Source organism: Propithecus coquereli, unplaced genomic scaffold (genome assembly GCF_000956105.1).
Source record: "Propithecus coquereli isolate 6110/MARCELLA unplaced genomic scaffold, Pcoq_1.0 Scaffold378, whole genome shotgun sequence".
Lineage (NCBI taxonomy): Eukaryota > Metazoa > Chordata > Mammalia > Primates > Indriidae > Propithecus > Propithecus coquereli.
This window is the reverse complement of record NW_012149485.1, coordinates 174,752-201,830: the sequence shown is the minus strand read 5'-3', so window position 1 is coordinate 201,830 and position 27,079 is coordinate 174,752. Positions and strand designations below refer to the sequence as shown.

Below are 27,079 nucleotides of genomic sequence, written 5' to 3'. Positions count from 1 at the left end.
ACCCTAGGTTTTCTCTGACAACATGTTGGCTGAGGCTGCACGCCAAGCTCTGGATAGGGTGGGCCCTCACAGATCCCTCTGTGAATGCAGCAAGTGACAACCCTTTGCCCCTAGGCCCCATGGCAGTGAGGATCTTGGGGTTTTCTGGTGAGGAGGGCCTGGGTAATGAGAGAGAAAATGAGTCTTTAGGAAGTTAAAGTGCCCAAAGCTCACATTTACTAAGCGTCCACTGAGTTCTATGCATTGCACCAGGCACTCAGAGTTATATGGTCAGGTGGGTTCAAGAAGGACTCCGCAGCCAGACTCCATGGGCCCTAACCTCGGCTGCTTCCTGTGACTTGGAGCAAAGCATGTCACCTCTCCAGGCCTTGGCAGTATTGGTGATGATGGAACCTACCTGATGGAGTTGCAGGGTTGTAGGCAATTTCAGTGAGATTAAGCCTTACAGAGCATTGTTGGCCATCATTAATATTAATGACCTTTATTTCTACCCAGTGAGGTAAGCAGCATTATACCCATTTAACAGATGGGGAAACTGGTTCAGAGAGGTCAAGCAAATTGCCCAAGGCTTCCCAGCATCCTAATGACCAAACCTGGATCCAAATTCAAATGGGTCCAGATGCAAACCCCTCATTTAACTGCCTCTTGTTCCATTTGCACGCCAAGTTTGAAGACAGGTTTGCATCCCAGGGCTTAGCAAATATGAAACTGTTCCTGCACTGTCCAAAAATGTCAATGATTCACTAACTGTAATAAAAATAACCTCTCACATTTATACAGAGTGTTTTACAATTTATAACAATCATTCGCACTCACACTTGACTATAAGGGGGAAAACTACTTTTAAATTGTATAAATTTTATACAGCATAGCAAAACAAAGAAAAATATGTACGGTGACCCATAAACTCAACACCTGAATACACACACACACACACACACACACACACACTCACACTCTCTCTCTGTCACTCATATACACACACACATACATATACATGGCATGTCTGTGTCTGTGCACATGAGTGCAGACAGATTAAAATATGTATTTTAAGAAGCGTTGTTCCCATTAAAAGAAAGGCTTTGATCTCAGAATTAGCCACTGTCCCCCCGCTTGACTTAATGTTCAGCTCAATGCAAAAGATGTGCAAGGAGGGAACTGGAAATCGAGTCTGGAGAGAGTTGAACAGCTCTGGGACCCTGAATGAGGAGGCTTTGCTGCACCTGTGGGCCATCCGGGAGGGAGGGGAGAGGAAGAAGTGAAAGATCCCTGACTGCTGGAAGGACTTTTAAGTCTGAGGGAAGATTCTGAGTTGTTCGTTGGGTAGGGTGGCAGTGCAGCCCCTTGCCTGTGTCCCACCAAACACCAACAGATGTTTGCTACTGCAGGAAATGGTTCTGTGTTCATGCAGCTTTGAGAAAGTGGTGTAGAAGGGCCCAGGCGCACATTTGGTCCAGTTAGGACAGCCAGGAGAAACAGAATGATGCTCTGGCATTGAGGGCAGGTGGGCAACAGGGGCCCATGAACTCCTCTGGGCATCTCCACCTGCAGCATCTGCAATGGGAGTTCTGGTCAATATTTTATAGCTCTCACTGATACACTGGCCCCAGCTGATATATGGGCTGTATATTTACATTTCACGAAATTTGGACGGTAATAATTTACATGTGCGATTTTGTGGGTTGACATTTCAACTTATTATAGTATAAATATTGACCCACACCATTAGATAGATATACTATGAAAACAGGGTTTGCAACACTAGCATAGAATTCCACTGTGTGCACGCACCAAAATTTATTTAACCATTCTCCTGTTGTTGGTGCATTTAAGTGATTTCCAAGTTTTTGTCCTTATAAATAATGCAGTGATGACCTCTATGTAGAAAACTCCTTTTTGAGCACGTCTGATTATTTCGTTAGAAAAAAAAAACAAAAGTTAGCAAATTGCCCTCTTAATATGCTGTGCCTGTTAACCCCCCTGCAGAAATGCCTGTAAGAGCCTGCTTTGTTGTTCCTTGCCAATGCTATTACCAATTAAAAATATATATTTTGGTAATATTATAGGTAAAAATGCATTTATTTGATTATCTGTAACATTGGACATTTTTAATGTGCTTTTTGCCATTCATATTTTGTTTAGCAATTACCTCTTTATATCTTTTAGCCTTTATTTCTATCAGTGTGATTACATTTTAATGTTAGAGTTCTTTATAGGTAAAGATATTATCTCTTTTTTCTCAATTTTGTCACATATTTTCACATACCCAGTTTACTCATTTGCTTTCTGAATTTTAATATGGCATAGAAGATTTTTTTCTCTTTTGCTGCCTTCTTCTCCTTTTATGCAGTAAAATTTGTAAACCATGACCTTAATGGTGTATTTGCTTGATTTTAATGAAGTGAGAGTCCCTTCCAATAAAAAAATAAGATTTTCTTTATTTTCTTCTAGTTCTTGCTTTTTCTTACTTTTAATAAGTTATTAAACTACCCATAGTTTATTTAGCATATTGTGATATATATGCAATGAATTCTATTTTTTCCAAATAATTTGTACCATGTACAATTTATTAATCATGTGCTATTTGATAAGCAATTTTTTATTCATATAAATTCATATAAATTTTAAAAAGCCAGTTTTGCCATATACATATATTCTTTTCTGGACTTTAATTATTACAGTTATTATAAATGTTGCTGTCTCCCAGAGACAAATCCCTCTGCTGCTCTTTTTAAGTATTCCTGACTACTTTCTCCTGTATATTCTTTCAGATCAATTTTTAAATCACTTTGTCAAGTTCCAAAAAGAATCTCATTAAGATTTTGATTGCAATTGTACTAAACCCATAAATTAATTTGAGGAGAATTGATATCTTCACAATATTAAATTTGCTAATCCAACAACATGACATATGGCTCCGTTTATTCTGGTCTTGTTTTATCATCCTCAATAAATGTTGTAGGTAGGTATGTGTATTTTCACATAGATTCAGCAGATTTCTTAGTTTACTCCTAAGTATTTATATTTTAATTGCATTTAAAAATAGGATATATTTTATTATATTCTATAATAGTTATTACTAACATGTAGCTATTGATTTTTATTTGCTTTGTGTCTGAACATAGTACTGAAATCTTTTAGTAATTCTAATAGCTTTTTTTTAATTTTAGTTTATTCTCTTAGGCTTTGAGGCTATAAAGAACATTTTCTGCTTGAAATAAGAAAGAGCTTTTCCATTCCTAGCTTACTAAGAATTCCAATCAGTAATGAAGGCTGAATTTTTTCAAATTACTTTTCTGCCTCTCTTGAGAGGATCAGATGATTTTTATTTTTTGACCTACTGATATGAGGCATTATACCAATAGTTTTTCTAGTATTCAACATTTTTCATCAATGCATTCCTGGAATAAACCCAATGTGGTCATGATGCATTATGCTTCGATAATGATGCTAGATTTCTGGAGCCATATTAGGAAGAGATTGAACTTTATAGCTATCCAATTAAAGGTTCAATTCCCAGCTGGGCCACTTGAGCAAGTGTGTGGCCTTGGCTAAGTCATCTCCCTCCCAGATAGTCAGTGTAGGAAATTATATGGACCCCACAAGGTTGTTGCAAGAATTACAAGTAAAATATGCAAAAAAAGCTCAACACTACAGGCCTTGCATATAGTAGATATTCAGATTTGTAGCCACTGTTTTCATTACTATAATACATTTTCTTTATGTTGTCATCCCAAGCTTTTCATAGCTATAGGAGTGATTGACTGCTAATTTTAATATATTTGGGGGCTATTCTTTTTAAAATCCAGGTAGCTTGATAAATAAACAAACACTGTTAGCTTTTATTATCAATAACGATTCTCTGACTCATTTTTCCTACAAATCTCAACCTTCCAAGTTAGGAGAGATTGGAGGAGTATTTGATGACTTGCTGCTATACTTTGCCTTCCAGGAGGCCCTAGCTCCCCAGGGAGCACGGGATGGCAGAAAAACCTAAAAGTGTAACAGGATGTTTAACAGGGCTTTTCTTGTTGCTTTGGAATTTTACCTAAGACTACAAAACCACTAAGAGTAAGCAATACGTACTGCCATATTCTACAGAAAACAGCTACAGCACTTCCAGCTGTTTCTTCCAGAGATCACTAAGAAGTGCCTAGCTAGACTCTTCCCTCCCAACACCACAATCAGCCCATACAATAAGGAGACTTTGTGGGTTAGGGAAAGAGAGTCGCTGAGATTGGGAATTGTAGGCTTAAGGGAAGGGAACTAACATAACCACAAGTAGGCATTGTGTGTGCAGCAGGCGGGGAGAGAGGGTCTGCAAGAAGAAGAGATGGACATCTTATGCCCTAGCAGATGCCTGTTCATCTGTAGACAATTTTTGGCTCATGCAGAGGCTCTAGAACCAAGTATGATCTAAGCGGTTTTTCTCCCTTCTTTAATCCTCATCTCTCTTCTGTAGTCCTACACCCCAGGGGAGGAAGGAAGTGTAGGGGAAGCAAAGAAAGTGGGGTTGGGGGATGCAAGAACTGCTAGGATCCCTTTTCCACATTTTTTTGAGGAAGTGGTAGTTACAATCCATTGTCTGCAGTTGCCTTCCACCTGGGGTCACTGGAGCTGCTCTAGCAGTACCGTCCCTTTGAGCAGGGTGTGGCATACAAGGAAGACCCCTTCTTCCCTAGTTTTTCATGGTCTTGGGAGATTTCTCCATTGGTATTTAGAATCCATTAACTATATTGTTTTGATTTTGGGTGGGATGGTGATTCAATTTCTATTGGCTAATCTTGTCATGTTCCCCTAAGATGTATGAATCATTTCACCAGAATTATGGCAATGCAGATGGAGGTTAGATGTCTGTGCTCATACTACCATTCTGCCCAGAAGGATGCTCCATTTACCTCTGATTTGGAGCCCTCAGAGTCACGCCAGGTTATAGTATCCCCATTTTACAGATGATGTAACCAAGGGTTAGATAACTGAAGAAAAAGCTTCACGTAACTAGTTTCATAGCATTGTTCTATTTTCCAGACATTCAATTACTTCCTTTTGTCTTTCTCTCCCTCTGCACTGCCCTAGAACTATAAGATAGACTAAAAGACCCATGACCGTGGGTCCCACTGCCCCTCGGAGAACACAGACCATTTAAGGCTGCTCATTGCAGAGGGTCAGGACTCACCTCCACTCTGTTTGCTCTGGATTCGCAAGTCCTCATTCTCACAAGCCTTGGCCTCCCAGGAGAGAGAAGGGTCTCGATAACATGCTTCTCTCTCTCTCATTTGGGACAAGGGACAGAATTAGAAAAAGAACAATCCCCATCCACCCACCCATGCCCCGTCATCTGGTACCATTGCAACTACAATCAAGGACTCCAGAACATATGCATGGCCACATATGCCCCAGCTCCCCAGCACTGATCAGAGCTCCTGTGCTAAACCACTATTGTCTAAGAAAGTACGGAGAGTCACAACTAGAGAAATCCTTCTTATAATAGGGTCCATCGTGCCACGGTGAAGCAAATCAGTTTAGGCTCTGACATCCCCTTCCCTGAGATTTATTTCTAAATGTTGTTCATTAAAGGGCTCCCACATCCTGGGTTCTAGGCATATAACTTATCTCACTGAAGTTTCATAGCAAAATGGTGTATTATAATCTCCCTTAGATGGAAGAAACGAAACTGAGGCACAGAGAGATGACATAACACACCTCCGGTCATCCTGCTAGCAAGTGTCCAGCTTGAAATAAAAACCAGATTCTTTTTGGATCTAAAGCCCATATCCTTTTCATTCAATTCTAATGACTACTCTCACTTCATTGAGCCCAGCAATTTGAATCTATCCTTTTTATCCCTCTGGAGAAAAGAGAGGGATAGACACACATCACTGCAAGCAGAAATCCATAAATATGTAAATAATATATAACGTGCAATCAACCCTCAGGTGGAGGGAATAGGAAGACAGCCCTCCAAACCAGCAGTCTGTGTGGCATCTCCAGCTGTACAAAGCCACGTCTCACTCGGAGAGCTGGAAATCTACAACTCCACAATGAAGTGGGGTCCCGGGCAAGGGGGGCTCTGATGTACAGGAGTAAGCGCTCACAAGAGGGATGGGTGATCCTTTGGTTTTCTGGATTGGTGATTTTGATTCTATAATGATAACCTGAAGATTGCTGCCTGGGGTCTGGTTTCCAAGAAGGGCTTTGGGGGACAAAGGAAAGATATTTCTGGGTTATAAGAGAGACAACTTTGGGTTGCTGAAGACCTGTTTTTGAGATGAGTAGGAATATGTCTTCTGGGATTTATTTCTAAATAATGTTCATAAACCCATAAGTGGATGTTGCATGGGAGCAGATTTGGGGTGACAGTAAGGGACAGTGTCTTCTGTCTAATGCCAGATGATAATTTTAAGACACCCACAAGCAGGGGCCCATGCCATTAAAAGTCATATTTGCAGAAGAGATGCAGGGCCACGCTGGACCAGTGTGGTGTCCATATCTCTTGTCATCTCACCTGCCTTCTCCAGCTACTGACCTTGGCATTCATTGCCCTTGCCTTTCCCTGTGAATTCTAGATAATTAATGGTAGCAGCCTGCCTACTGCCCCTATGCTTTTGTACCTAATGGATACTCTCTGTGTATTACCCCATCCAGAGTTTGATGATAACCAGGCTAACACTGAGTAGTGAATAACCGTAACAACCCAAGATCTCCAGCAGTGGAATGATCTGCCATGGGAGAGCATGAACGTCCCGTCAGAGGCAGCATTCAAGGTGAGGCTGGGTGGGCAACACACACTTCTCCTGGGACCCAACTCCGATCCCCGGATGTCTGCTGTCAGGGATGTGCTGGAGGAAACTATCCAATGTTCTAGGCAAGATAGTCTTTGAGAGTCCACACCACACTATGAACACCATGTTCTGAAATGTGACTTCCCATGGGGTGATGAACCACAAAATAATATGGCCCACCTTCTAAATGCCAATAAGTCCTGAAAAAGAGACAAGTCAGACTTCTCATTTCGATATAATGATTGATAACCATAATGCCCATAACAATAGCATTAACAAAAAAAATTTGTTTACTATAGGCAACTATAGAGCATTTTTTTTTTCCAAAGCACTTTGACGTACATTATATCACATTTGCTTCCAGGCCTGTATCTCATGAAAGGTGATAAATGATTAAACTTAGGAAAAAGAACAAAACGATAAATGACAAAAATAAATAAATAAATAGGGCATCCTAAGAGAATAGCATAGAGGCAGTGAATTAAATTTCTTTGATGCATTGTAAAGCTATCCATGTAACAAAAACATTTGTACCTCCTTCATGTTTTGAAATAAAAAAAATAAATTGCTTTCATCGGTACTAAGAAGTCCCTTTGAACCTAAAGTCAGGTGAAATCAGGTAGTTCTCATGGAAGAGGAAGAAGTTATCTGCTGATATCTCCTGAGCTCCAGATTTACACATCTCCATCACCTGCTACGCACCTTCACCTCAGACACGACATATTCAAACCTGAATGGACTCCTCTGCCCATCTTTTGTGTTTTCCATCTCAGAAGATGGTTCCACCACTCATCTCTCAGTCTGCTAAGCCAGAAGCATTGGACTTTGACTCCCTTCTCTCATCCCAGATTCCTCTCCAAAGTTGTGTCCAGGCTCTGGTTTAACTGGCTAGGAGTCATGCTCGGAACCCCAGCTTATTGGCTGGGATGCTGCTGGTAGCCACAAGTCTTGGCAATCTCCCCCCCGTAAGGATTGGCCCCTGCACCCAGTGCCCCAGGATCTTCTTGATCAGTCACCTGGCAGAGCCAGACTATATCCTCACCTGCTGGTGCTGAATTGCACCACCAACTGGCAGCCAATTCAAGAAGAAGAAGATAACATCTTGAGCTACATCCAGGCTTACTGCTGCCAAGCCTCTGTCTGCTCCCAGCATGTCCTTGCCAAGCCAGCCTCTGCCACCAGTGCCGAGCACAGAGTTTGGCACATACAAAGGACTCAGTAAATGTCTGATAAAAAGGACTTAAGGTTCAGTATATATTCAGCCATTCATTCTCAACTGGTCTCCATAGTTATCTCTCCCCCTACCACCCAATGCCAAGAGGACACCTGTGAGCAGATGAAGCCCCCAGAGCTGAAGACTCCATCAAACTATGTAGAGGGGAGTTCCTTAGGGCAAGAGACTTAGCTCTAAGCACAAAACCAATTTGTAATCTTGGCCCCAGGATTCACATCCTCAGTATCCCTCCCATCTACTTCTCAGAGCTGATGCAAGGTTCAAGCATATGAAATGGACATATTTCTAAGGGACATTTTGGTATGTCACAGTATGGCAGTGATTCTTATACTTGCGTATATAGCAGCATCACTTCAAGGGCTCCTTACAGCACAGATTTCGAGGCTTCACCCTCCAGAATTTCCGATTCATTGGGTCAAGTGAATTTGCACTTCTAACAAGTTCCCAGGGGACACTTGTCTTAGTCCATCTGGACTGCTATAACAGAATATCATAGGCTGGGTTACTTATACAATAGAAATCTATTGATCACAGTTCTGGAGACTGGGTAGTCCCACATCAAGGCACCGGCAGATCAGGTGTCTCGGGAGGGCTCACCACCTGGGACCTCACCTGGCAGAAGGGATGAGGGAGCACTCTGGGGTCTCTTTTATAAAGGCACTAATTCCATTCATGAGAGTGCTGTCCTCATGACCCAATCACCTCCCAAAGACCCCACACCCTAATATCATCACCTTGAGGGTTAGGATTTCAACATACGAATTTTGGAGGAATACAAACGTGTGGCCTATAGCAATACTGATGCTGCCAGTGCAGGGACCACATGTTGAGAACCACTGTTCCAGATTATTCTGACAGCATTTCTCTTTCCACGCTGGTCCATGCTGACCCTCTTTCCCTCCATGAAGTATGCTATTTCAATGCTCGACTTTGTGTTGATGTTTTTTTTTTTTTTTTTTTTTTTGCCATTTTGTTGAAATCTTAACCCAGCCTATAAATTCCTCTGGGCAGAAATTATACCTTCCACACTCCACACTCTCTTATTTTCTGTTTTGTAAAATAATGAGTACATATCCACTGTGATTAATAATAGAATAGGGAATGGGGGAAAAACTCAGACTACCAGCACCAATAAACAACACCTACAAATAGCTATCAGCCCTTGGAATGCTCTTAAAAATTAATTATGAGGCAAAAAACATTCCACCATCAGTGGCAGTACAGGAAAGAAGATCATCTTCCTGATGACACATTTGGTAAAATGTGGATTATTCAAGATTTCAGCTCTAACTTACTTAAACACCAACATTTTTTGAAATAAAATACCACAAACAGCATTTCAACTCATAATTTTTATAGTGATAGTCAGACTATTGTGTTTTCAGCATGTAAAATCCATTACACAAGTCGTGGCAACAGTTAGCGATAGGTTGTAAATTTTTATTGAGACGATCATCTTGCGATTGAATTTCAAAATGTATTATACAATCATGAGCAAATAAGTCCATGGGGGCCGCTAAAGTACTTTGAATATCATTTATAAAGATCAAAAACCCTGGAAACCCTTACATTTACCCTGTGGAAAGAGAGAAGTTTCATCAGCAGGATCAAATCAATTATTTTTATGGATGAATATTGCATTGCAAAGCTGAGATAAGGTATTACCCAGTTTAATAACATACCCTTATGTCCTTTTAAAGTAGTAAGTTTCATAATCAGGTTTCAATGAGGAATTTTACCAAAGGCCTGGTTTGAAAATAATCAAGAAAATGGCATCTCTGTGCATCACAGTGGTTCAATAACCTTCAAAGGAATATTTCTGAGCAACGAAAACATTTGGATTACAAAGTATCTAGATACACCACTGATATACTTAACAACGGTTTCAGTCAATTCCACTATAACGCATGTTTTGAAAACACGAATTTGTTCCAACACTATAGATATATGAAGGAACGATTTGAGCATAATGCAGATTTTGCATTTGCTTCTGTGTGGTTTCTTATATAAGAAACACTATTGAAGCAGCAAACTGCACCCAGCTAAACTTAGGCACTTAGGAATACGCAAAACGCACACACCTCCAACACCTACCTGTTTACTCCATCGGCTGCTTGTGTTATGAGCCACACCCATCCACACCTGACGGAACAACTATCCCCCAGTTTCAGACCTTCCACCACTCCGCAGTAACTAACAGGCTGCAACCTTTCTGGTGTCCACTTCCACAAGCAAACCTCGGGTCTTTTTCAAGGTAACACACCATATGCATTATAGCACACATTGAGTAGCCCTTCTCTGAAATACTTGGAAGCAGAAATATTTCCGATTTCAGAATTTTTTGGATTTTAGAATATTTCTGTATATATAAGGAGACATCTTAGTGATGGGACCCATGTCTAAACATAAAATTCATTTATGTTTATCTTTATATACACTTTATGCATATAGCCTGAAGGTAATTTTATACAATATTTTTAATAATTTTGTGCATGAAACAAAGTTTGTGTACACTGAACCATGAGAAAGCAAAGGCATCACTATCTCAGCCACCCATGTGAACAATCTGGGGTTGTTTGGTGTCACCATCATGTCTGACTCTGAATTTATATACTACCAATAAGCAATCATTTTCTTACACTTATTTATATATAGGTACTCAACAGTAAAAAATATGACAAACGACTAATCCAGTGAAAAAACAATGTGCTCAGGGTGACTAAGCAGCACAGTAGCATCACCAGATACCTGTGTCAGCTGTTAGATAACGGTATCCACAAACAACAGCAGGATTTCAGTCTCCACCTACAATGCTGTGTTTTGATGAAAAGGTTACTGTGCATTGTATTTTATTTTTTCCAGGAGAAGAAACATCACAAGCATTATAGGGACCAGGAAGTGGGTCCTCTGGGGAGGAGGAGGCCTTCTTCTGACAGCTTTTTAAAATGTTTCCTCCAGAGTCATCTGCCTCATTAACAACAGCTTTCCTCTTAGAATTCTCTCTTTGATTTCATAAACTGACTTAGTTTCTCATCCCGTTACGAACGTATGCTGCTCTAGTCCTTCAATAAGCTCATCGCGCGTGTTCACCATGTCGTCCGTAGGCACTTTTTCTGCAGTGTTAACAACGTCATCTTCATCGTGGCATCATGTCAGCACTCAGAAAGTTTCAGATTTGGGAGTCTTTTGGATTTCAGGTTTTCAGACTCCAGATGCTCAACCTGGATTTATGTATTTCTTAGCCATTTCACATGCATAATATTGTGTCACCCTTTTGACTAGGGTCCTCTGGTTTTTTATGTGTCATGGAGGAAGCATGAGTGGGAGCCCTCTGGCCCCACTTTTTCCCATAAGCCCTGTGGTTCTTACTAAATAATTTGGCGCAGAGTGGTGGGTTTTAGGGCCCTAGATGTAGTGTTAGAGCAAAACCGAGTACACTTTACCTTGCTTTTTGTTCCATGGCTGCTGCACTGATGGATCCTTTCCCTACCCAGAAGCCGTCGGCAACGCCATTTCCCTGGGAAACCCATGCTGCCCGCTCCCCTAAGCACTGGAGCACCCCAGCTCTGCACACCATGCCGCAGGCACTTCCCTCTCTTTATCTATCATGGGGGGACCAGAGACAAAAGGCTTAGAGTCAGAAAACCTGAGTGTAAATCCTCACTGTGGCATTGACCAAGTCCTTGGACTTGACCTTGGACAAGAAGTTTAAAAATATTGAGCCTCCATTTCTTTGTGTATGATGAGATAGAAGTACTTATAGTGAATGGTTACTTAAAGTGAAAAGAGAGACAATATAAATTATATGATTGGCAAAAACTAAACTCCAAGTTCTTTTAATGTCTTGAGTTTCATTCACAGCCAGTAACGTCTCAGGGATACAGTCAGACACACAGTCCCAGCCAATACCCCTTATTAGAAATGCAGTAGAAGCCAGGAGGCCTTAGGGATACAGCTGGATCCAAAGAATCCTCCCCACCCCCCAGACACAGTCCCAGCCAGCAAACTCTTAGGTGAGATCCAGGAACGTCAGAGAAACAGTTGTAGCCAGGAGCCCGCAGAGATATAGTAGGATCCAGAGAACCCTCAGAGGAACAGTTGCAACCCAGACTCCTAGGTAAGAGCTTGGAGCCCCCAGGGGATACAGAGTCAGGAAGCTCTTAGGGACTAAGGCAGTTCCAGAAATAATTTAGAGACACAGTCAAAGCCAGGAGGCACTTAAGACATGGTTGGCACCAGGAGCCCCTCAGAGATAAAACTAGAACCAGAAACTGTCCGAACTGTCAGTGAAATTGCCAAAACCAAGGGCCACAGGCCTAGCCCAGGGATCCTCACGGACAAAGTTAGAATCAGAAACACCTTAGAGATTCAACCGGAACCAGAAGCCCTCATATCCTATATTGAGGACATAGTCTAAATGTGGCTTTCAGGGGACACAGACAGAGAGCCAGGAGCCCTCAGAGAAACAAAGCCAGGAACCCTCAGAGAAACAGGGCCAGGAGCCCTCAGAGACACTACTAGCACTAGGAAGCCTCAGACACACAACTGGCACCTGGAGTCCTCGATGAGACAGAGCCAGTGTCCCATCAGAAACATTTTCAGAACCAGGAACCTCTCCGTGACACAGCCAAAGTAAGAAGGGTCTTAGAATCACAGGCAGAGCCAATTCCCCAGAGATGCAGCCAGAGCCAGGAGGTCCTCTAAGAAAAGACCCAAACCTTGACTGTTTTTTCCCACCACAGGAAGCACACTTACATCACAGGAATTTAGGAATGATTTGTCACAGAAAGGCAAGAGGAAGACCAGTTGTAGCAACAACGCAGCCTCTCACAATGGAGTCTGGAAGAGGCTCTTACCTGCACACTTAGTCCTGGTGGTGAGCGGAGGCCCTGGCGGTCCCGTGCCCCCCTCGCCAGGTCGCGTGAGCAGCACCCGGATCTCGTACTCCACATCAGGGTCCAGATGCCACAGCTTATAGTTGGGGGAGTCGACTATGTGGGTTTCTGCCCAGGTGCCCGTGGTGGTGCGATATTCCACCTCCTTCAGGATGATGGGGCCGTCCCCGATGATGGAGTTGGCATTTGGCTTGATCCACAGGTAGGTGGCCCCCACAGCCAGCAGTTCTGGGGGGGCAATGGGCGTGGGGGGCTCTGTAAGACAAGCAATTGCAAAGGACTGTCAGACTCAAGTGGTTTACAGAGCAGAATCCAAGCATGTGAGGGCAAGGACAGAATTCTAGACATAGCCATAGAAAATAGTCCAAAATCCCCTTTTTTAACCCCAGTCATGTCCACTTTAATTTTCAAGTTTTTGTTTGTAAGCACCCGAATCAGTATTAATTCCAGAACTATATTTGACACCTGCCATACCTCCTTTATTTAAAGAAAGGAAGGAAAGAAGGACATATGAGGAAGTGGTTTCTCCAAAACATGGCAAAACTGCTGGGTGAATAATCTGCTTTCTAGCCTCAAAGGAAAACTTGCTTTTGCTGAAGTGAAATTTGGTTCAAACCCAGGGGAGCCTGAGGTTCATAAACATTTCTCCTACAAGAACATACAGATTGTTAGTGGACCTTCTTTCCAAATGGTGATATGAGCGTGAGTAGGGAAAGGATGATGGCACAGCAAGAACTCAGCTCTTCCTTGATGCTGGCAGGTTCCTGCCAGCAGAGAAAGTGTCATTGGCCACAGTGGACCCAGCAGGAATGAAGGGTCAAAGGAAAAGCCACGCTGAGTTATCTTTTATCTGCTCTGTGCTGCCACCCCCTCCTCCACTGAATTCTGTACACTCAGCTAAGCAGACTAGAACTTCAGCAGGCATGCACGGTGACCTCTTCCTGGCAATCCTCAACCCACGGCAAAAAAATTACTACTTATTTTGTACACCTTATATACAAGAAATCCTCACATGCATTATTTTATGCAATTCTTGGGACATTATCACCTTCATTTAACAGATAAGAAAACTGAAAACTCCAGTAATCAGATCACCTAACCAAGGTCACGGAGAAGGTAAGGCAGAAAGACACCTGCACTTGCAGACCACCTCTCCAGTGAAAGGTTGTTTGCCCCTTAATACCCGTATTCTTAAAAATCAAACTGGATATATTTGTTATTTTTATTTATAGCAAAAGTAGCAATGGAACAATAATAAAAAAAAATGAACCACATGCACTCACCATCAAATTGGTATTAACTGATCAACACATAAGTGCACATATAAGAATAACATCTATTGGATGTTGGGCAGGGGGGGCAGGGGGCAGGAGGGTGGAGGGGACGGGTATATGCATACACAAAGAGTGCAATGCGCACCACCTGAAGGATGGACATATTTGAAACTCGGTCTTAGGGCGGGGAGGGGGTGGCAAGGGCAACATATGTAACCTAAACATCTGTACCCCCATAATATGCTGAAATATAAAAAAAATGAAAGGAAAGAGAAAATATGCCCCCTTCCCTACCACCTAACATGACAGTTATTTTTATTTCTCCATGTTCCATTCCAATTTGTATTTATATACTGACACCTTTTTCATGCGGTTACAATAAAGCATAGACCCAATATAGATTTGCTTTTCTTCCCTCACTTATTATATTTTAAGGATTTTTTTCACATACTGCACAGGCTTTATCATCATAGCCTTTAATATCTACAGAACAAGCCATCAGGTTATCGTGATAACTATTCTTCAATTGTTGGACACATGAGCTGTTCCAAGGTTTGCTTTGGTAAATAATGCTGCAACGAACATCTTTTTGCAATGATTTTTGTCTTTCTTATCTCATATTTCCTCAGGACCAACAGTAATGGGATTATCTGTCAAGGAGTATGAACAAGTTAATGATTCTTAGAGTAGAATGAGGAAGTAGAGAAAGGGAGGCATTTAGGGTGGAGTGCAATGTAACTTTGAGAATATGTTACTTTTGGATGGCCTCTAGGCTATTCATACGGACAAAGGCAGGTATGACTTTTAGCTTGGAACTCAGGTGAGGGCTTTGAGATAGAGACTCATTCAGCGTTTTCCTTCTAATGAATTGCCTAGAAGGAAAGATTCTCCAGAAACAGAATAATTGCAATGAAACAGGGGTGGACAATATTTTCTCAGTGTGACTCAAAGCAAATCTTAAGGGACAACTTCAGATTGCCTCTATTATAGCCTGCCATTCGGTCTGAGGAGGAAATTAAACAGATTAGTCAAGCTGGATGCTTTTCTTTACAAAGCCGTGGAGGTTATTACTCAAGACCTTGTTATCTCAAAGGTGTTTGCAAATTGATTTTTGGATAATTTGTTCCAGGTAGAGAAGTCAGGTTGGCAGGCAGATAATTTCTGGGCTCATCCTTTGTGCATTTTAAATATACAGACCCTTTGATTGCCATTATCAACTCTCCAGAGTTCCCATCCATCTCCAATGAGGCCCCAAGGGTGATATCTTTTAGCTCTGTGATAACGCTGCCCAACTCCTTACTATAATTATTCACAGACTGGACCTGGACAAAATTTAGAGCCCCAGACTTTAATACTTTGGGAGCTAAGCGAGTGGCCACATTAAGCTCTCATCCATTGACTTTCCCCCACAGTTTTCGCTCTCCTATTTCAGACATTGGCAGTTTTCAATTGCTAACCACCAGAAAGAAAATAAGCATTAATCTTTCCAAATGTTTAGTCTCTTTTCATGTATTTCTAAAGGTATGTGCAAGTATAGTAACCACATCTCTTTGGGTATAGAAATGTCCTTATCTCAAATGACTCGCAAGTTCACACATTTCTGTGCAGATTCGCCATGTGGTTATCTCTCCCTCCATCCCCTCAAGAATAGACCCTGTAAGTTCATCATAGTGTTTCCTGTGTCTGGCACCAAGAAGCCATCAGATTATTGTTTTGTTTTGTTGTTTCCTTTTTTAGTGATCCATTTGATTTATAATTGGCATTCTTTAAAAGGCACATGAATTAGTGGTTCACAGAGAGAGAAGCAGGAATGAAATACAGAATGATTTTTTTTTTTTTTTGGTAAGCAGCACATTATTTTTTTAATATATGGACAAACCATGTTTCTTGTATCAGTTCTCTTCTATCTCTAAGATGAAATCCTCAACAAGACAGTATGAGAAATGTGTGAGGCCATCCAATCCAATGGCTAGAGTCAGCGTGAGGGAAACCGAGACCCAGGGAGGGATCGTGACCTGTTAAGCTAGAAGGGGTGGGGACAGGGCACTGGGGGACCACATGCCATTCCAGCTCCTCCCTTTCTCCTCTTGTACCTGAGATGTCTGTGTAATTAACCAGAAGAGTCATTGGGGGAAGTCTGTACCAGTAGTTTCTAACTTCGGGGCATATATAAGCTCCGAAAATCTGATGAAAAATTTCCAGACTCTCTTCCCAGGAACATGCATCCAAGTATATTACCTGGAGTTGTCCACCCCATTTCAGGAATTCATGAACCCCTGAGACTCTATGTTAAGAATAAAGGAAATGCACAGAGATTCTACTGACAGACAACATGTGTATAATATCTTACGCTTCCTTGGGTCTCCTACAACCGTCTGTCGTAGGGGCTAGAGCAGGGAGTGCATCCAGGTAAGGGAGGGAAGCAATGCAGGAGTCACAGAACAAGAACTCCCACGCTCCCAGGTCCCCAAACCTTTGGGTGAAAATAAACATGCTGGGATTTCTACAGGACAATGCCAAATAAATGTCTACAGTTCCCATGATCGTGACCCCCCAGCGTATTCCTAGATTTAACATTTGGCCTAAAATATTTAAAGGACAAAGACATGATCCCAGCCATGAAATGTTATATTCAATCAGAAACCTTCCACAGAGGCCATGTTTTCAAATCCATCTGTCTCTTCATGAAGGGCTTTGTCTGACTGCTGGGGTCTTGAGGTGAACAATCTGACTGAAAGACACTCTCTGTGAAAAAACCCCTAACTAGCATGTACTCTATGTGTCTTGCATGCCAGACAGAGCACTGAGCATGTGAAATTTATCAGCGAAGGGACATGCAGGCTCTGTACCCATGGAATCAGAGGGTGAGGCAGGCAAGGAAAGCAGCAATGACAACGTGTAATGAGGTCACGATGGGAGTGACAGAGGCAGTTATGAGATCCATGAAGGGACCTAATTTGGTCCAGAGGTTAGGGAAGCTGTACTGGGACCAGACGTTCACGTTAAGTCTATGAGCAAAGAAAATTTCCTGGGGTCCTATAGTTCTGAGTTGCTTGGGAAGGTACCACACAGGGCCAGACTGGTAAACAATTAGAGCTATGTGCTCTGAACACTCATTCTACAAACACTGAGTACCTACTTCTGTTTGTAACATACCATCCTAGGAACAGTCACAGTCCTGGCCGCATGGAATTTTCCTTCATCCGAGGGCTGAGACAAAGGAGCAGGGAGAGAAAGAGGCTGATTCAGAAGCTGTTGCACAGAAGGGTATGGAAGAATAGAGAAGCCCTGGGAGCCAGACCTAGGTGGGTGCTTGTGTGTCAACAAAATGACACATACACACCCAATGGGCTAGCACTCAGTGAGAAGGAACGAGGCATAGATACACACAACAATGTGGATGAATCAAAAAAATCATTTGCACAAAAAAAGAAAAAAGGAAGAATACATGATGATTCCACTTACACAAGAGTTCAAGAACAGGCAAACTGATCTGCAGTGATAAAAGCCAGAAGTATAGTTACTGTGGGGGCAGGTACTTATGGCAGATGAGGCACAGGAGAAATTTTGGGACTGTTGGAATGTTCTACATACTTATTTGAGGGATTAAATAATAGAAATCAGAATAGTGTTGCCATAAGTGAAGTGACTGCCTGGAAGAAGGCATGAGAAAAACTGGGAGTTTTTTAACAATTTCTGTATCTTGACTAGGGTTGTATAAGACTCATCAAACTGTGCACTTCAAACATAGGTATTTTGCCATATGTAAATGATACTTTAAAAATTAAGAAAAACAAATAAAAATATGGCATATCTGTGACCCAGCAGGTGGGGAGAATGCCACTAAATTTTACTTGGAATTGAGCCCCAGAAAATTTGGAGGGAATGAGCCTTTATTTTTTATTTTTTTTTTTTATTTCAGCAAATTATGGGTGTACATATGTTTAGGTTACGTGTGTTGCCCTTGGTTCCCCCCCCACCGAAGTCCGTGTTTCAAATATGTCCATCCTTCGGGTAGTGCGCATTGCACTCCTTGTGTATACAAATACCCGTCCCCTCCTCCCTCCTCCCCCCTCCTCCCTCCGCCCTTCCCGTGGTACAGATGATTAGGTTAGGTGTGAATGAGCCTTTAATCCTATATTATCTCCCTCCAAATCAACCTAACGGCACCACTGGATGTTTGAATTCCTAATTTCTCTAACAAGAGGTTGTCTAGGCACACGCCAATTCTTGTCCATGACTCTTTTCACATGTAACATGACCATCCTCCCTGTTTTACCAGACCCCACACCATCAACTGTGCAAAGCCAGGATTAAGTGTTTAACATTTGATGACATTCTCTGCTCACAAAGATTGGAACCAAGTTGGGAGGGAGGAAGTCTGGCCTTCAGGCAGCTGAGACCTGAGTTGGGAGATGGCACTGGTGCCTTCGAGCCAGGCATCAGAGCACGGCGAGGACAAGGACTCCATGCACCATCCCTGAGGCCCAGCAGCAGCCACCCGTGAGCCCCCAAGGCTCTCCTTCAACATGTAGGTGGTGAGGTGACCCCTTAATGTAATTCTGCCTCATCCTCAGGAAGCAATCTCCAGACCAATTCTGTCTTTCTTTTCCCTGCTGTGAGCACTTGTAACAATTTGACTCCCCAGAAATTCCTACAGAGAGCAAAAGTGTTTCAAATAGCTGGAGATGGAGCTGTGCACACACATATTGTCTGCCCCAGACAGAAATCAAACATTTGAGATAAACCAAACGTTACTAAGATGTAAAGTGAACCTTGCTATGGTTTAGGTGGGTACAACCTGGTCTCCAATATTTCCCACCTCCCTCCTCACCCGACCTGATCTCCTGTTTAATTGCATTTCTGTTTCCTGACCCACCCAGGCCTGTGGGGACGCCCCTGCCCCACCCCACCTGCCAACACACACACAGTCACGTGCAGACACACTGTTGTATCATTCTCACTTCCACACTTCTGTGCATGCCATCTCTCCCAATTAGAATGTCTTTCCTTTTACTTTTAAGTAAACCATGCCCATTTTTCTTTTCAAATCTGCTTCATGATTATTTAGTTGTGTGGACGACAGCGCTAGTTACAGAGTAGATGTTCAAAAGCATCATGCTGATCAGATATCCTACTGCTTTGCATGCAAGCAGTAGGATATCTATTTTCATAAAATAATGGATTGAAGATCAAAAATGAGAAGGGAAACTAGCTCGAGGCCAGGCTCCAGGTCTTTCTTTGCCCTGGCTTCACCACTGGCCAGATATGTAACTGCTCAATTTTCGTGGTTCTCAATTTTCTTTTTCCTTTAGAATGGAAGATTGTTTTACAATTCAGATCATAAAAGCCTCTAAATCCTCTATCAAGGACCATAGGGATTCTATGTTCTTTGACTCCGCTCTGTCTGTCAGCTGTTGGCAGTAGCCTGGCCTTCTCATTCCTCGCTGGCTTGGGCCCAGAGTCCCTGTGCACAACCTACGCAGACATAGCATCCAATCCACCAGTGGATGCCAACCAGCATTAGTCTTTGTGCCCCAGCTAACATACAGCCAATGGTCAATAAATATTTGATGTCTTATTTAAATGAGTAAAAAAAATTGATTAATTCTCCCAAAATAAGAAGTTGAGGGTGACAACAGAGAGATGAAAAAGAGCAAGAATGTTACAGAGAGCAGTGGAAGGACCTCCAAGCAAAGGATTAGAGGTATTAGGGGAGAAGACATCAAACAACTGATATGAAGCAATCATCAAAGCCACAGGTGAAGAAAACTTCTCTGAAATAAATAAAGGCCTGAGTTTGCAGACTATGAAGAGCACAGTGGGTTTCAGGCAAAATCAATGAGGAGACTCAGCTTAAGCACTTACTGGCAATATTTTTGAAATACAAGACTAGAGAAAAATTCCCATAGGCATTTAGAAAAAAAGCCAGATATCCACCAAAACAAAACAAAAAAGATGATAAAGTCCGTTCTCAGATTTCATTGTTATGATTTCAAGCACTGGGATATGATGACAAAGATGATGATAACAGCAACAATAATGACAAATGGCAGCGTGGCAGCTCACATGCACTGCACATTTTTAGGCACTTGTCACTGCTCTTGGTGCTCTAAAATATTAACTCATTTCATCCTCACAGTAACTCTATAGGTGGGTCAATACTATTATGATTCATATTAATCTGAGAAGATGAAAGAGATGCAGCTTAAAGTGGTGGTGTGGTTTTATTCAGTCTTTTAGACAGGCCAGGAGGGACTGAGCATCAGATACTCGCAGGGCTACCAGCTATTCGTGCCTTCTATGAGGGCCTCCCTTCCAGCTCTGTCTCACGTCCTCTCCTCCTTACCAGTGTTCCTCTCAGCTTCCAGGCACACTACTTGCAAATCCTCATCTCAGGGTCTGTTTTTGGAGAAATCCAATGTAAGATATTATGAAAACCAGGGCAAGTCACTTACCCTCTTGGAGTATGAAATTCCTCATCTGTAAAATGGGGATATAGTAACATTTCCTTGATGGAAGTGGCCGTAAGGATTAAATAAAATATTACAGTCAATACACTTAGAATAGTCCCTGCACATCACAAGTAAACAGTGTTAACTACTATTAGCATCATCCTTCTAACCAGCCACTGTAAGCTATGCAGCAGTCAGTGGGAATCAGTAGCTGATATCCCCACTCTGTGGCCCCCAGGGAAAGACACAGAGATCCCATTCCATGCAGTCAGGATAAAAGAGGGTGCACAGTCAGGGTGCACTCCTGCCAGAATGTCCACGAGTAAATAGATTTAAGAGCTCACCCTCAGTCTACTTAACACAGTCATGTTGCAACCAGTGAAGTCATTTAGAAGCAATAATTCAGTAATGACTTAGCACCAGACAAGACTTTATGATCTGCAACACTCTGCGTCTGGCTCCTCTTCCTCCCCCAGTGCCTCATCATGTTCGAGATGACTCTTTGCTGGGCCACTTCCCAAAATTAAGAGCAGAGTGATCATTCTAGAAGAGTCTTTCTTTCTTCGCCTGCTAATCAGGAGTCCTCAGAATACATAAATCAAGAGCCTGTCTTCCCCCAGAGGGGCTAGGAGGACCAGGAGGCTAAAGCTTTGGAATCAGTGGCCACTCTGCAGAAACACCTGTCCCAGCGCAGCAAGAGGTTCACTAACAAGCACCCTTCACTCCCCTGACCCACCTTTGTGCAGTAGCCTTGCTATGGAGAATTGGGTGGGAGGAACTCATGTCTTAGCCACTTTGGATCTCTGAGTTCCAGAGACATCCAAGTCTGTATGCCCACGTGATAGTGAGAGCTTTTATTATTACCATGGCACAAGGAAAGATAACACAGTGTTAACTGTGTGCCTGGCTCAATTCTAGGACTTACACATATGAACTCATTTATTGGTCTTATCACAACATAAGTGCTATTCTATATACATTTATAGATGAGGAAACTAAAGGACTGTGCTAGTTATTCACCTCTGGTCTTTTAGTTTCAAGCACACCCTGTAATAATATGTTCTGTGATTCTGGAGCTGGGACACTTCCAGACTCCCTTGCCAGCTGCCTCTGGTTCCGTCCTATTGATGGGAGGCTCTAGAAGGGGACTGGAAAGCTGGAAGAGAGAAGAAGATGCTCTCTTCCTGTTTCAAGGTCCTTCCAGCATCACTCCAGCAACAAGGACCACCACATTCCAGGCCTTACTTTCTTCTGGTCCTCACAGTGGCCATAGCACAGCATCTTTTTGGAGGAACCAGCAGAAGCTTGGCCACGCCCCTTACAGCTGTGGTATCCGCTGTGGCATCCCCCTCTTCAGAAGTCCCAGCATCAGCCCTACAGGCCTCTTCCTACAGACTTCAAGGTCCCATAACGCCACCTATTCCATTCTGTGACCCCAGCCCAGGTGTGGTAGTTGCTTCCTACCATTCTTGGCTACTTTAGCATCCCATTTCGCTCTGACATCTTACCATCACTTATGTAATGAATTCCCTGCAACAAATACCCTCTGTTTGAAATACCTAGTGTGGTTTGGGGTTTCCCCTCTGGACCCTGACTGAGACAGCTAGATATTGTAATTATACTCATTTTTCACATGAGGAAACTAAGGCCCAGAAGTTAAGTCACTTGCCCAAGGTCATGAAGCTGGTAGGCGGCAGAGCTGGGCTACCCAGGCTGTCTTGCTCGATCAGCCACAGAGTGAGGCAGGCAGCCGACAGCCAGGGAGATAAGGTCTTTTGTTCAACATACAAGCACTGAGGGCTGACTCTGCTGTGTTCTGAGGATACCGAGTAAAAGCAAATAACTGGTTCCACCCTGAAGGAAACTAAGAGACTAGGGAATGAGGCAGAAACCAGTAATCTACAGAATAAAGTGACACCCGCTTAGCAATAGCAGGCCCAGGGCCCCGTGAACTCACAGAGGAACATGGTGCACAGAACAGTGCCCTCCCACAAAGATGTCCAAGTCCTAATACCCAAAATTTCTATAGCAAGAGGGACTCTGCAGATGTGATTAAGTTAAGGGTCTTGAGTGGGATGAGTATCCTGGGTGTGCAGATGGGCCCAAGGTAATCACTATTTGCCTCAAAATTACTGCAGGAGGGCCAGAGAGAGAGACCGAAAGATACTGTGCTCCAGCTGTGAGGGTGGAGGAAGCGACCACTAGGCAGGAAAGCGGGTGACCCCTGGAAACTAGAAAAGGTGATGGAACGGATTTCCCTTAGAGTCAAAGGGACACAGCCCTGTTGGCCCATTTTGGACTTCTGACCTCTGATACTGTGACATAATAAGTTTGTGTTGTTTTAGGACAGTAAGTTCATGGTGATGAGTAAGAGCAGTAATAGGAAACTTATACAAGGAGGGATATCCAAGAAGATGGAGGAGGTCAGGGAAGGCTTCCTGGGGAAATCAAATCACGACTGGGTCTTGGAAGGAGAGAGTCTAACAGGCACAGGGCAGGGTCATTCGGGAATCGCACAACCCACTGGAACATGGGTCGTGGCGGGTGGCGATGGGGGGTTGCAGCAAAAAGGCAGTCAGTGAGGTCAGCAGGGACCAGACCAGGAATGGCCTTCACCCTGAGGCTTTGCAAGCAGTGGTGTGACACAGGCACATATTTTGGGGGCACAGCTCCTTTGAGTGCAGGGTAGAGAATGGGTCAGAAGGAGAGAAACTGAGACCTGGGGGACCACTAAGGAAATTGTGTCCATACTAAGGGAAGAAATGATGGTGGTCTGACCAGGGGCTGGAAGACAGAGTCACAGGAACCAGTCACAGGCTTGGGAGGCTGAATGGGCAGGAGTTGGTCACTGAACGTAAGGGGCGAGGGCAATGGAGCAGATTGAGGCTCGGATTCAACAGGCTGGGTGACTCTCCCTTGGCCCCCACGATGCCTACCTGGGTCCCTACAGGCAGGACTCTGCCTCAGTTTCCCTGCCCAACACCCTGTGTTCTATACCAGTTTCTCCATGCTATGCCCAGTACACTCCATCCCTCTTCATTTTCTCATTCACTGTCACTTACAAAGGGCAGTGTGGTGGATTAGAAGCTAAAAGATCAGGAGGGTTGCAACCTCTATTACTTAATTGTGTGACTTTGGGCAAGTTACATAACTCCCTTGTGCCTCAGTTTCTTCATATGTAAAATAAGAGTACTAGATCATATCTCACTGGGTCCTTGTAACGATCAAGTGTAAATGCCTAAAACATGGTGGGCCCTCCATACGTGTGAGTTATTCCTTGCTCCCCATCCCTGTTGGCCTTGGAGCCTTGCACTGGTCTTTCCCCCATCCCACAGCCCTCTCCTGGCATGGGCCATGCAGCCCGGCTTCTCGAGCCTCCTGAGAGCTCCGATCCAAACATCTGAGCCCTTGGGGTGTCTTGGGCTCATGAATCCCATGTATCACACACCATAAAATCAATTTCAGCTTTATGCATGAGGAAGCCGGTAATCTCCCACTGGGACCGGCAACTCACACTCAACAAGCACTGGGCGGGGGCGGGGGGTGGACATGGCAGCCGAATTAACAGAACAATTCTGAGAAAAAGACAGAGCGGAGGAGAAGGAGGTGGAAGGCAGCGAGGGAAGAAACACACAATTCAGGGCAACCTGAGTCCAGGCAGCTCCATCAGTTGCTACGCTACCAGCCATAGCAAGAAAGGCTTACACAGAAGGGGGCTGGGGCTTTAGAAATATTGTTATTTTGCAAATTTCTCTCCTTGGTCTACCCCTAGGTGCAAGAGGGAGATGCATAATTAGTCTCTAAGCTGCTGAAATGGCTAGAAGTGACTAGAACTATCGACAGCTCTGAAGTGTCTGGAAGGAGTGTCCAGGTGGATTAAGAGGCTTATCCATATAGCCTACTCAGTTTTGGGGGAGAGTTTAAGAGATGACTACCCCCTTTATGTAAAGAAACTGAAAAATTAGTTTCTTCCAAATCCCCCTCATGTCCCTAGGGCCGCCTCTGCACTCCACCATACCCAGCCTGAAGAGAGAGTTAGCACAGCCTAAATAACTGCTCTTTGGGAAAGGACTGGGAAACCACAGAATCCTGCAAGGTCCCATAGACCCCTGCCCCTGTCCCTAGAGGCCACGATTCTGGCTCAGCCAAGTGGACATCGGGCTCTGAGAGCATGATGAATGGCTTCCTGCTGGTGCCCACAAACCCCTGCAGCTCAGTGCTTCTGTGGCTGGACAGAACATAAGGAGACAGAGAGGACAAGGCAAATTTATTGCATATGACATTTCAGGCACTGTTCTAGCTATTTCTAACATTTTACTAATGTGCTTCTAAAACATACACACAGAGAGCTCAAGGAAGTATATCATGACTTCTGAGGGGTTCTCCGAAGCCACGGAGTTTTCAGCTAGACCACCTTCTTGAAACAAAATTCTGCTTCAAGATACAGGGTATAGTAAGTTTGAATTTTTACACACACAAAAGATTTCAAAAAAGACCACCTTTGCACACATTCTTTCAGAGAATACAATGAGAAGAAATACTTCCAAACTCATTTGACCAGCCAGGATAACTGTCAAACAAAGACTTTCCAAGGATACCACAAGAAACTCTCAGGCCAATCTTTCTCATAAACATACAGACAAAAAATCCTACCTATTCCATTACCAATCCAAATCCAGTGATATGTGAAATGAATAACAGATCATGACCAAGTTGGGTTCATTCCAAGACCACAACATTAGTTTAATATTAGGAAATCGATCAGTATAACTCATGATATTAACAAACTAAAAGATAAAAACCATGTAGTCATCTCAAGAGACGCCAAGGAAGTGTTTGGTGAAAGTCAACATCCATTTATGATAAAATTCTCAGCAAACAAGAAATCGAGGGAAAGTCCTTTAATCTGATAAAGAGTATCTAAAACATAACTCTAACATCAGTATCAATGGTAAAATATTGAATGCTTTTCCCCAATTTCCCCAATTCTACTGAAAGTTTCAGCCAATGCAATAAAGAAAAGGAATCAAAAGATATAAAGTTTGGAAAGGAAGTAATAAAGCCTTTGTTTATTCACAGACTATGTAGTTGCACATGTAAAAAATTTCAAAAACTCCAATTATGATGAAAATTAACAAGTGAATTTAGCAAAGTTCCATATATTAAAATCTATAGACTAGCTACAATTATAAAATGAAATTTAAAGGGTGCCATTTACCCATTCAATGGTTATAGACACCACCATAATGGTTACCTATAGGGGAGGGACGAAAAATGTTTGCACCTTGATTTGGATGATGGTTATATAGATGGATACTTATGTCAAAGTCATTGAGCTATCCAGGTAAGATCAGTGCATTTTATGCCCTTTACTGCATTATGTTCTAACTCAATAATAAAAAAAATTAAATAAGTGCTTAGAAAAGCACCAACACAGTATTAAAACATCTAGGAATACACATATACATATATGCACATGTGTGTGTGTGTTTATATATACATGCATTCCTCTACACTGAATGCTACCAAACATTACTGACAGAAATTTTAAAAGGTCTAAATAAGTGGAGAGATAGTCCACATTCATGAATTAGAAGAATTGATATGGTAAAGTTGTAGATTTTCAAGTTGAACTATATGCTATCCCAACCAAATGTCTGGAAGGCTTTCACAATAATTTGACAAGCTTATTCTGAAGTTCATATAGAAATGCAAAATACCGGACATACTCAAAACAATACTGAAAAAGGAAAGTTGGAGGCTTACATTTCAGGACATCAAGACTTATCATTAAGCAATAGTAATGAAGACAGTGAGGTATTGGCCAAAAATAGAAAAATAGAAACAGAATGGAGTCAAGAAACACTTCCATACACACATAATCCTTTGATTTACGATACAGTTGGCACTTCATTATGGTAGGAGACGTGTGATATTCTCAACAAAGATGTAGGATCACTTAGCATCCATATGGAAAAAAAACCTGAACAATGAGCCACCTCGCACCATAAGCAAAGTCAATTCCAGTGCACTGTAGACCTAAACATGAAAGGTAAACAATTAGGCTTCTACAAAATAGGATCTTTCTGACTTTGAGGTAGGCAAAAATTCTGTAAACAAGACACAAAAACCATAAGTCATAAAGGAAATGGTTGATAAAGTAGACCCCAAGGGTTCCTTGTGCTTTCTTTTTTTATCATAAAAATGAGGATATTTACTTTATTTTAATTAGGGGATACAAGTGATATTTTGATACATGGATGAATTGTATAGTGGTAAAGTCAGGGCTTTTAAAGCACCTAGCACCCAAATAGTATACATTGTACCCGATGGATAATTTTTGAGCCCTCACCCCACTCTCACCCTCTCCCCTTCTGAGTTGCCAAAGTCTATCATACCACTCCGTATGGCCATGTGTGCCTATCACTTAACTCCCTCT

General features: G+C 42.6%; 1 protein-coding gene across 1 annotated transcript in view; it reads right to left on the bottom strand.

Moving 5' to 3' along the window:
* PTPRT (protein tyrosine phosphatase, receptor type, T) overlaps positions 1-27,079 on the bottom strand; it is a 734,792-nt gene that overhangs the window by 577,450 nt on the left and 130,263 nt on the right. Inside the window, exon 6 of the mRNA XM_012652055.1 lies at positions 12,873-13,166. Within this exon, the coding sequence (XP_012507509.1) occupies positions 12,873-13,166 (294 nt within the window). The remainder of the gene's footprint in view (positions 1-12,872; positions 13,167-27,079) is intronic.